Here is a 13,304-nt window from a genome sequence, read left to right on the forward strand (position 1 = left end):
GTCACAATGACGTCACGTATAGGACAAGGTAATGTGGAAGTCACAACAATATCAGACCAGTAGTTTTCCAGATACATGTCTTTAAAATTTTAAAGGTCATATCTTTTCACGCTTATTTCTCCCAAACCGTAAATACCTGGTTGACCACACTCATGTCACAATGACGTCACGTATAGGACAAGATAATGTGGAAGTCACAACAATATCAGCTCAGTAGTTTCCCAGATACATGTCTTTAAAATTCTCAAGGTCATATCTTTTCACGCTTGTTTCTCCCAAACCGTAAATACCTGGTTGACCACACTCATGTCACTATGACTCCACGTATAGGACAAGGTAATATGTAAGTCACAACAATATCAGCCCAGTAGTTTTCCAGATACATGTCTTTAAAATTCTCAAGGTCATATCTTTTCAAGCTTATTTCACCCAAACCGTAAATACCTGGTTGACCAAACTCATGTCACAATGACGCCACGTATAGGACAAGGTAATGTGGAAGTCAGAACAATATCAGCCGAGTAGTTTCCCAGATACATGACTTTAAAATTCTCAAGGTCATATCTCTTCACGCTTATTTCTCCCAAACCGTAAATACCTCGTTGACCACACTCATGTCACAATGACGCCACGTATAGGACAAGGTATTGTGGAAGTCACAACAATATCAGCCTAGTAGTTTACCAGATACATGACTTTAAAATTCTCAAGGTCATATCTTTTCACGCTTATTTCGCCCAAACCGTAAATACCTGGTTGACCACACTCATGTCACAATGACGTCACGTATACGACAAGGTAATGTGGAAGTCACAACAATATCAGCCCAGTAGTTTTCCAGATACATGACTTTAAAATTCTCAAGGTCAAATCTCTTCACGCTTATTTTTCCCAAACCGTAAATACCTGGTTGACCAAACTCATGTCACAATGACGCCACGTATATTACAAGGTAATGTGGAAGTCACAACAATATCAGCCCAGTAGTTTCCCAGATACATGTCTTTAAAATTCTCAAGGTCATATCTTTTCACGCTTATTTCTCCCAAACCGTAAATACCTGGTTGACCACACTCATGTCACAATGACGTCACGTATAGGACAAGGTAATGTGGAAGTCACAACAATATCAGCCCAGTGGTTTCCCAGATACATGACTTTAAAATTCTCAAGGTCATATATTTCACGCTTATTTCTCCCAAACCATAAATACCTGGTTGACCACACTCATGTCACAATGACGTCACGTATAGGACAAGGTAATGTGGAAGTCACAACAATATCAGACCAGTAGTTTTCCAGATACATGTCTTTAAAATTTTAAAGGTCATATCTTTTCACGCTTATTTCTCCCAAACCGTAAATACCTGGTTGACCACACTCATGTCACAATGACGTCACGTATAGGACAAGATAATGTGGAAGTCACAACAATATCAGCTCAGTAGTTTCCCAGATACATGTCTTTAAAATTCTCAAGGTCATATCTTTTCACGCTTGTTTCTCCCAAACCGTAAATACCTGGTTGACCACACTCATGTCACTATGACTCCACGTATAGGACAAGGTAATATGTAAGTCACAACAATATCAGCCCAGTAGTTTTCCAGATACATGACTTTAAAATTCTCAAGGTCAAATCTCTTCACGCTTATTTTTCCCAAACCGTAAATACCTGGTTGACCAAACTCATGTCACAATGACGCCACGTATATTACAAGGTAATGTGGAAGTCACAACAATATCAGCCCAGTAGTTTCCCAGATACATGTCTTTAAAATTCTCAAGGTCATATCTTTTCACGCTTATTTCTCCCAAACCGTAAATACCTGGTTGACCAAACTCATGTCACAATGACGTCACGTATAGGATAAGTTAATGTGGAAGTCAGAACAATATCAGCCGAGTAGTTTCCCAGATACATGACTTTAAAATTCTCAAGGTCATATCTCTTCACGCTTATTTCTCCCAAACCGTAAATACCTGGTTGACCACACTCATGTCACAATGACGCCACGTATAGGACAAGGTAATGTGGAAGTCACAACAATATCAGCCGAGTAGTTTCCCAGATACATGACTTTAAAATTATCAAGGTCATATCTTTTCACGCTTATTTCGCCCAAACCGTAAATACCTGGTTGACCACACTCATGTCACAATGACGTCACGTATAGGACAAGGTAATGTGGAAGTCACAACAATATCAGCCCAGTGGTTTCCCAGATACATGACTTTAAAATTCTCAAGGTCATATATTTCACGCTTATTTCTCCGAAACCATAAATACCTGTGTGACCACACTCATGTCACAATGACGTCACGTATAGGACAAGGTAATGTGGAAGTCACAACAATATCAGACCAGTAGTTTTTCCAGATACATGTCTTTAAAATTTTAAAGGTCATATCTTTTCACGCTTATTTCTCCCAAACCGTAAATACCTGGTTGACCACACTCATGTCACAATGACGTCACGTATAGGACAAGATAATGTGGAAGTCACAACAATATCAGCTCAGTAGTTTCCCAGATACATGTCTTTAAAATTCTCAAGGTCATATCTTTTCACGCTTGTTTCTCCCAAACCGTAAATACCTGGTTGACCACACTCATGTCACTATGACTCCACGTATAGGACAAGGTAATATGTAAGTCACAACAATATCAGCCCAGTAGTTTCCCAGATACATGTCTTTAAAATTCTCAAGGTCATATCTTTTCACGCTTATTTCTCCCAAACCGTAATTACCTGGTTGACCACACTCATGTCACAATGACGTCACGTGTAGGACAAGGTAATGTGGAAGTCACAACAATATCAGCCGAGTAGTTTCCCAGATACATGACTTTAAAATTCTCAAGGTCATATCTTTTCACGCTTATTTTTCCCAAACCGTAAATACCTGGTTGACCACACTCATGTCACAATGACGCCACGTATAGGACAAGGTAATGTGGAAGTCAGAACAATATCAGCCGAGTAGTTTCCCAGATACATGACTTTAAAATTCTCAAGGTCATATCTCTTCACGCTTATTTCTCCCAAACCGTAAATACCTGGTTGACCACACTCATGTCACAATGACGCCACGTATAGGACAAGGTAGTGTGGAAGTCACAACAATATCAGCCCAGTAGTTTCCCAGATACATGTCTTTAAAATTCTCAAGGTCATATCTTTTCAAGCTTATTTCTCCCAAACCGTAAATACCTGGTTGACCACACTCATGTCACAATGACGTCACGTATAGGACAAGGTAATGTGGAAGTCACAACAATATCAGCCGAGTAGTTTCCCAGATACATGACTTTAAAAGTCTCAAGGTCATATCTCTTCACGCTTATTTCTCCCAAACCGTAAATACCTCGTTGACTACACTCATGTCACAATGACGCCACGTATAGGACAAGGTAATGTGGAAGTCACAACAATATCAGCCTAGTAGTTTACCAGATACGTGACTTTAAAATTCTCAAGGTCATATCTTTTCACGCTTATTTCTCCCAAACCGTAAATACCTGGTTGACCACACTCATGTCACAATGACGTCACGTATAGGATAAGGTAATGTGGAAGTCAGAACAATATCAGCCGAGTAGTTTCCCAGATACATGACTTTAAAATTCTCAAGGTCATATCTCTTCACGCTTATTTCTCCCAAACCGTAAATACCTGGTTGACCACACTCATGTCACAATGACGCCACGTATAGGACAAGGTAATGTGGAAGTCACAACAATATCAGCCGAGTAGTTTCCCAGATACATGACTTTAAAATTCTGAAGGTCATATCTTTTCACGCTTATTTCGCCCAAACCGTAAATACCTGGTTGACCACACTCATGTCACAATGACGTCACGTATAGGACAAGGTAATGTGGAAGTCAGAACAATATCAGCCGAGTAGTTTCCCAGATACATGACTTTAAAATTCTCAAGGTCATATCTTTTCACGCTTGTTTCTCCCAAACCGTAAATACCTGGATGACCACACTTATGTCACTATGACTCCACGTGTAGGACAAGGTAATATGTAAGTCACAACAATATCAGCCCAGTAGTTTCCCAGATACATGTCTTTAAAATTCTCAAGGTCATATCTTTTCACGCTTATTTCTCCCAAACCGTAAATACCTGGTTGACCACACTCATGTCACAATGACGTCACGTGTAGGACAAGGTAATGTGGAAGTCACAACAATATCAGCCGAGTAGTTTCCCAGATACATGACTTTAAAATTCTCAAGGTCATATCTTTTCACGCTTATTTTTCCCAAACCGTAAATACCTGGTTGACCACACTCATGTCACAATGACGCCACGTATAGGACAAGGTAATGTGGAAGTCACAACAATATCAGCCCAGTAGTTTCCCAGATAGATGTCTTTAAAATTCTCAATGTCATATCTTTTCACGCTTATTTCTCCCAAACCGTAAATACCTGGTTGAACACACTCATGTCACAATGACGTCACGTATAGGACAAGGTAATGTGGAAGTCACAACAATATCAGCCCAGTAGTTTTCCAGATACATGACTTTAAAATTCTCAAGGTCAAATCTCTTCACGCTTATTTTTCCCAAACCGTAAATACCTGGTTGACCAAACTCATGTCACAATGACGCCACGTATAGGACAAGGTAATGTGGAAGTCACAACAATATCAGCCCAGTAGTTTCCCAGATACATGTCTTTAAAATTCTCAAGGTCATATCTTTTCACGCTTATTTCTCCCAAACCGTAAATACCTGGTTGACCACACTCATGTCACAATGACGTCACGTATAGGATAAGGTAATGTGGAAGTCAGAACAATATCAGCCGAGTAGTTTCCCAGATACATGACTTTAAAATTATCAAGGTCATATCCTTTCACGCTTATTTCGCCGAAACCGTAAATACCTGGTTGACCACACTCATGTCACAATGACGCCACGTATAGGACAAGGTAATGTGGAAGTCAGAACAATATCAGCCGAGTAGTTTCCCAGATACGTGACTTTAAAATTCTCAAGGTCATATCTCTTCACGCTTATTTCTCCCAAACCGTAAATACCTGGTTGACCACACATATGTCACAATGACGCCACGTATAGGACAAGGTAATTTGGAAGTCACAACAATATCAGCCCAGTAGTTTCCCAGATACATGTCTTTAAAATTCTCAAGGTCATATCTTTTCAAGCTTATTTCTCCCAAACCGTAAATACCTGGTTGACCACACTCATGTCACTATGACTCCTCGTATAGGACAAGGTAATATGTAAGTCACAACAATATCAGCCCAGTAGTTTCCCAGATACATGACTTTAAAATTCTCAAGGTCATATCTTTTCACGCTTATTTCGCCCAAACCGTAAATACCTGGTTGACCACACTCATGTCACAATGACGTCACGTATAGGACAAGGTAATGTGGAAGTCACAACAATATCAGCCGAGTAGTTTCCCAGATACATGGATATAAAATTCTCAAGGTTATATATTTTCACGCTTATTTTTCCCAAACCGTAAATACCTGGTTGACCACACTCATGTCACAATGACGTCACGTATAGGACAAGATAATATGGAAGTCACAACAATATCAGTTCAGTAGTTTCCCAGATACATGTCTTTAAAATTCTCAAAGTCATATCTTTTCACGCTTGTTTCTCCCAAACCGTAAATACCTGGTTGACCACACTCGTGTCACTATGACTCCACGTATAGGACAAGGTAATATGTAAGTCACAACAATATCAGCCCAGTAGTTTCCCAGATACATGTCTTTAAAATTCTCAAGGTCATATCTTTTCACGCTTATTTCTCCCAAACCGTAAATACCTGGTTGACCACACTCATGTCACAATGACGCCACGTATAGGACAAGGTAATGTGGAAGTCACAACAATATCAGCCGAGTAGTTTCCCAGATACATGACTTTAAAATTCTCAAGGTCATATCTTTTCACGTTTATTTCGCCCAAACCGTAAATACCTGGTTGACCACACTCATGTCACAATGACGTCACGTATAGGACAAGGTAATGTGGAAGTCACAACAATATCAGCCGAGTAGTTTCCCAGATACATGACTATAAATTTCTCAAGGTCATATCTTTTCACGCTTGTTTCTCCCAAACCGTAAATACCTGGTTGACCACACTCATGTCACTATGACTCCACGTATAGGACAAGGTAATATGTAAGTCACAACAATATCAGCCCAGTAGTTTCCCAGATACATGTCCTTAAAATTCTCAAGGTCATATCTTTTCACGCTTATTTCTCCCAAACCGAAAATACCTGGTTCACCACACTCATGTCACAATGACGTCACGTGTAGGACAAGGTAATGTGGAAGTTACAACAATATCAGCCGAGTAGTTTCCCAGATACATGACTTTAAAATTCTCAAGGTCATATCTTTTCACGCTTATTTTTCCCAAACCGTAAATACCTGGTTGACCACACTCATGTCACAATGACGCCACGTATAGGACAAGGTAATGTGGAAGTCACAACAATATCAGCCCAGTGGTTTCCCAGATACATGTCTTTAAAATTCTCAAGGTCATATCTTTTCACGCTTATTTCTCCCAAACCGTAAATACCTGGTTGACCACACTCATGTCACAATGACGTCACGTATAGGACAAGGTAATGTGGAAGTCAGAACAATATCAGCCGAGTAGTTTCCCAGATACATGACTTTAAAATTCTCAAGGTCATATCTCTTCACGCTTATTTCTCCCAAACCGTAAATACCTGGTTGACCACACTCATGTCACAATGACGCCACGTATAGGACAAGGTAATGTGGAAGTCACAACAATATCAGCCTAGTAGTTTCCCAGATACATGACTTTAAAATTCTCAAGGTCATATCTTTTCACGCTTATTTCGCCCAAACCGTAAATACCTGGTTGACCACACTCATGTCACAATGACGTCACGTATAGGACAAGTTAATGTGGAAGTCACAACAATATCAGCCCAGTGGTTTCCCAGATACATGACTTTAAAATTCTCAAGGTCATATCTTTTCACGCTTATTTCTCCCAAACCGTAAATACCTTCTTGACCACACTCATGTCACAATGACGTCACGCGTAGGACAAGGTAATGTGGAAGTCACAACAATATCAGTCGAGTAGTTTCCCAGATACATGACTTTAAAATTCTCAAGGTCAAATCTCTTCACGCTTATTTCTCCCAAACCGTAAATACCTGGTTGACCACACTCATGTCACAATGACGCCACGTATAGGACAAGGTAATGTGGAAGTCACAACAATATCAGCCCAGTAGTTTCCCAGATAAATGTCTTTAAAATTCTCAAGGTCATATCTTTTCACGCTTATTTCTCCCAAACCGTAAATACCTGGTTGACCACACTCATGTCACAATGACGTCACGTATAGAACAAGGTAATGTGGAAGTCACAACAATATCAGCCCAGTAGTTTCCCAGATACATGTCTTTAAAATTCTAAAGGTCATATCTTTTCACGCTTATTTCTCCCAAACCGTAAATACCTGGTTGACCACACTCATGTCACAATGACGTCACGTATAGGAAAAGGTAATATGGAAGTCACAACAATATCAGCCCAGTAGTTTGCTAAATACGGGTCTTTAAAGTTCTCAAGGTCATATATTTTCACGCTTATTTCTCCCAAACCGTAAATACCTGGGTGACCACACTTATGTCACAATGACGCCACGTATAGGACAAGGTAATGTGGAAGTCAGAACAATATCAGCCGAGTAGTTTCCCAGATACGTGACTTTAAAATTCTCAAGGTCATATCTCTTCACGCTTATTTCTCCCAAACCGTAAATACCTGGTTGACCACACATATGTCACAATGACGCCACGTATAGGACAAGGTAATTTGGAAGTCACAACAATATCAGCCCAGTAGTTTCCCAGATACATGTCTTTAAAATTCTCAAGGTCATATCTTTTCAAGCTTATTTCTCCCAAACCGTAAATACCTGGTTGACCACACTCATGTCACTATGACTCCTCGTATAGGACAAGGTAATATGTAAGTCACAACAATATCAGCCCAGTAGTTTCCCAGATACATGACTTTAAAATTCTCAAGGTCATATCTTTTCACGCTTATTTCGCCCAAACCGTAAATACCTGGTTGACCACACTCATGTCACAATGACGTCACGTATAGGACAAGGTAATGTGGAAGTCACAACAATATCAGCCGAGTAGTTTCCCAGATACATGGATATAAAATTCTCAAGGTTATATATTTTCACGCTTATTTTTCCCAAACCGTAAATACCTGGTTGACCACACTCATGTCACAATGACGTCACGTATAGGACAAGATAATATGGAAGTCACAACAATATCAGTTCAGTAGTTTCCCAGATACATGTCTTTAAAATTCTCAAAGTCATATCTTTTCACGCTTGTTTCTCCCAAACCGTAAATACCTGGTTGACCACACTCGTGTCACTATGACTCCACGTATAGGACAAGGTAATATGTAAGTCACAACAATATCAGCCCAGTAGTTTCCCAGATACATGTCTTTAAAATTCTCAAGGTCATATCTTTTCACGCTTATTTCTCCCAAACCGTAAATACCTGGTTGACCACACTCATGTCACAATGACGCCACGTATAGGACAAGGTAATGTGGAAGTCACAACAATATCAGCCGAGTAGTTTCCCAGATACATGACTTTAAAATTCTCAAGGTCATATCTTTTCACGTTTATTTCGCCCAAACCGTAAATACCTGGTTGACCACACTCATGTCACAATGACGTCACGTATAGGACAAGGTAATGTGGAAGTCACAACAATATCAGCCGAGTAGTTTCCCAGATACATGACTATAAATTTCTCAAGGTCATATCTTTTCACGCTTGTTTCTCCCAAACCGTAAATACCTGGTTGACCACACTCATGTCACTATGACTCCACGTATAGGACAAGGTAATATGTAAGTCACAACAATATCAGCCCAGTAGTTTCCCAGATACATGTCCTTAAAATTCTCAAGGTCATATCTTTTCACGCTTATTTCTCCCAAACCGAAAATACCTGGTTCACCACACTCATGTCACAATGACGTCACGTGTAGGACAAGGTAATGTGGAAGTTACAACAATATCAGCCGAGTAGTTTCCCAGATACATGACTTTAAAATTCTCAAGGTCATATCTTTTCACGCTTATTTTTCCCAAACCGTAAATACCTGGTTGACCACACTCATGTCACAATGACGCCACGTATAGGACAAGGTAATGTGGAAGTCACAACAATATCAGCCCAGTGGTTTCCCAGATACATGTCTTTAAAATTCTCAAGGTCATATCTTTTCACGCTTATTTCTCCCAAACCGTAAATACCTGGTTGACCACACTCATGTCACAATGACGTCACGTATAGGACAAGGTAATGTGGAAGTCAGAACAATATCAGCCGAGTAGTTTCCCAGATACATGACTTTAAAATTCTCAAGGTCATATCTCTTCACGCTTATTTCTCCCAAACCGTAAATACCTGGTTGACCACACTCATGTCACAATGACGCCACGTATAGGACAAGGTAATGTGGAAGTCACAACAATATCAGCCTAGTAGTTTCCCAGATACATGACTTTAAAATTCTCAAGGTCATATCTTTTCACGCTTATTTCGCCCAAACCGTAAATACCTGGTTGACCACACTCATGTCACAATGACGTCACGTATAGGACAAGTTAATGTGGAAGTCACAACAATATCAGCCCAGTGGTTTCCCAGATACATGACTTTAAAATTCTCAAGGTCATATCTTTTCACGCTTATTTCTCCCAAACCGTAAATACCTTCTTGACCACACTCATGTCACAATGACGTCACGCGTAGGACAAGGTAATGTGGAAGTCACAACAATATCAGTCGAGTAGTTTCCCAGATACATGACTTTAAAATTCTCAAGGTCAAATCTCTTCACGCTTATTTCTCCCAAACCGTAAATACCTGGTTGACCACACTCATGTCACAATGACGCCACGTATAGGACAAGGTAATGTGGAAGTCACAACAATATCAGCCCAGTAGTTTCCCAGATAAATGTCTTTAAAATTCTCAAGGTCATATCTTTTCACGCTTATTTCTCCCAAACCGTAAATACCTGGTTGACCACACTCATGTCACAATGACGTCACGTATAGAACAAGGTAATGTGGAAGTCACAACAATATCAGCCCAGTAGTTTCCCAGATACATGTCTTTAAAATTCTAAAGGTCATATCTTTTCACGCTTATTTCTCCCAAACCGTAAATACCTGGTTGACCACACTCATGTCACAATGACGTCACGTATAGGAAAAGGTAATATGGAAGTCACAACAATATCAGCCCAGTAGTTTGCTAAATACGGGTCTTTAAAGTTCTCAAGGTCATATATTTTCACGCTTATTTCTCCCAAACCGTAAATACCTGGGTGACCACACTTATGTCACAATGACGCCACGTATAGGACAAGGTAATATGTAAGTCACAACAATATGAGCCCAGTAGTTTCCCAGATACATGTCTTTAAAATTCTCAAGGTCATATCTTTTCACGCTTATTTCTCCCAAACCGTAAATACCTGGGTGACCACACTCATGTCACAATGACGCCACGTGTAGGACAAGGTAATGTGGAAGTCACAACAATATCAGCCCAGTAGTTTCCCAGATACATGACTTTAAAATTCTCAAGGTCAAATCTCTTCACGCTTATTTCTCCCAAACCGTAAATACCTAGTTGACCACACTCATGTCACAATGACGCCACGTATAGGACAAGGTAATGTGGAAGTCACAACAATATCAGCCCAGTAGTTTCCCAGATAAATGTCTTTAAAATTCTCAAGGTCATATCTTTTCACGCTTATTTCTCCCAAACCGTAAGTACCTGGTTGACCACACTCATGTCACAATGACGCCACGTATAGGACAAAGTAATGTGGAAGTCACAACAATATCAGCTCAGTAGTTTCCCAGATACATGTCTTTAAAATTCTCAAGGTCATATTTTTCAAGGTTATTTCTCCCAAACCGTAAATACCTGGTTGACCACACTCATGTCACAATGACGTCACGTATAGGACAAGGTAATGTGGAAGTCACAACAATATCAGCCTAGTAGTTTCCGAGATACATGACTTTAAAATTTACAAGGTCATATCTTTTCACGCTTATTTCGCCCAAACCGTAAATACCTGGTTGACCACACTCATGTCACAATGACGTCACGTATAGGACAAGGTAATGTGGAAGTCAGAACAATATCAGCCGAGTAGTTTCCCAGATACATGGATATAAAATTCTCAAGGTTATATATTTTCACGCTTATTTCTCCCAAACCGTAAATACCTGGTTGACCACAGTCATGTCACAATGACGTCACGTATAGGACAAGATAATGTGGAAGTCACAACAATATCAGCTCAGTAGTTTCCCAGATACATGTCTTTAAAATTCTCAAAGTCATATCTTTTCACGCTTGTTTCTCCCAAACCGTAAATACCTGGTTGACCACACTCATGTCACTATGACTCCACGTATAGGACAAGGTAATATGTAAGTCACAACAATATCAGCCCAGTAGTTTCCCAGATACATGTCTTTAAAATTCTCAAGGTCATATCTTTTCACGCTTATTTCTCCAAAACCGTAAATACCTTCTTGACCACACTCATGTCACAATGACGTCACGTGTAGGACAAGGTAATGTGGAAGTCACAACAATATCAGTCGAGTAGTTTCCCAGATGCATGACTTTAAAATTCTCAAGGTCAAATATCTTCACGCTTATTTTTCCCAAACCGTAAATACCTGGTTGACCAAACTCATGTCACAATGACGCCCCGTATAGGACAAGGTAATGTGGAAGTCACAACAATATCAGCCCAGTAGTTTCCCAGATACATGTCTTTAACATTCTCAAGGTCATATCTTTTCACGCTTATTTCTCCCAAACCGTAAATACCTGTTTGACCACACTCATGTCACAATGACGCCACGTATAGGACAAGGTAATGTGGAAGTCACAACAATATCAGCCTAGTAGTTTCCCAGATACATGACTTTAAAATTCTCAAGGTCATATCTTTTCCCGCTTATTTCGCCCAAACCGTAAATACCTGGTTGACCACACTCATGTCACAATGACGTCACGTATAGGTGAAGGTAATGTGGAAGTCACAACAATATCAGCCCAGTGGTTTCCCAGATACATGACTTTAAAATTCTCAAGGTCATATCTTTTCACGCCTATTTCTCCTAAACCATAAATACCTGGTTGACCACACTCATGTCACAATGACGTCACGTATAGGACAAGGTAATGTGGAAGTCACAACAATATCAGCCCAGTAGTTTCCCAGATACATGTCTTTAAAATTCTAAAGGTCATATCTTTTCACGCTTATTTCTCCCAAACCGTAAATACCTGGTTGACCACACTCATGTCACAATGACGTCACGTATAGGACAAGGTAATATGGAAGTCACAACAATATCAGCCCAGTAGTTTGCTAAATACGGGTCTTTAAAATTCTCAAGATCATATCTTTTCACGCTTATTTCTCCCAAACCGTAAATACCTGGGTGACCACACTCATGTCACAATGACGCCACGTATAGGACAAGGTAATATGTAAGTCACAACAATATCAGCCCAGTAGTTTTCCAGATACATGTCTTTAAAATTCTCAAGGTCATATGTTTTCACGCTTATTTCTCCCAAACCGTAAATACCTGGGTGACCAAACTCATGTCACAATGACGCCACGTATAGGGCAAGGTGATATGTAAGTCACAACAATATCAGCCCAGTAGTTTCCCAGATACATGTCTTTAAGTTTTCGAAAATCCGACACGTTTAGAAGAAAAAGTGTCCGTTGTTCTTGTAATGTGCGACTTGTATCTATTGAAACCCGAAAGTACAGTGATTAAAATGCTATGTGATAATGATGCTGATTAAATATAAACATTACTCTGTGACATAAGTGTTTTTAATTTCTATGGAATGAAATTATTACTTTCTGCATTAAAATTAATTTCATTGACTGTACTCAGTGGTTAGGGATATATTTGTTATTATTATTATTTGTTTCTTTTGCTTTGAACCCTGCACTTTATTATTTTGTTCGTAATTAATATTTTTTTTCCCGTTCTGTGGATTTTACTTTTTATATAGGCACTTGAAGGCTAGATGCTTCTGTGTTTGACAGAGGAAGAAAAATATTACAGTATTGCCACTAATGGTTGATGGTAAGTATATTGTTTTATTATAGTTA

General features: G+C 39.5%; 1 protein-coding gene across 5 annotated transcripts in view; it reads left to right on the top strand.

Moving 5' to 3' along the window:
- The window catches only part of sigmar (Tumor necrosis factor alpha-induced protein 8-like protein sigmar), a 47,245-nt gene that overhangs the window by 24,797 nt on the left and 9,144 nt on the right, over positions 1 to 13,304 (top strand). For 4 of the 5 annotated variants that reach the window (XM_087344883.1, XM_087344882.1, XM_087344885.1 and 1 more), the window contains one exon: positions 13,205 to 13,278. The exons of the other annotated variant lie outside the window; for it this stretch is intronic. In XM_087344883.1, the coding sequence (XP_087201009.1) occupies positions 13,269 to 13,278 (10 nt within the window). In that variant the 5' untranslated portion in view covers positions 13,205 to 13,268. The remainder of the gene's footprint in view (positions 1 to 13,204; positions 13,279 to 13,304) is intronic. 5 annotated transcript variants of the gene reach the window in all.

The sequence above is a fragment of the Zootermopsis nevadensis genome, unplaced genomic scaffold, assembly GCF_977971745.1.
Source record: "Zootermopsis nevadensis isolate Lab colony 2312 unplaced genomic scaffold, Znev_1.0 Znev_ptg000008l, whole genome shotgun sequence".
NCBI lineage: Eukaryota > Metazoa > Arthropoda > Insecta > Blattodea > Termopsidae > Zootermopsis > Zootermopsis nevadensis.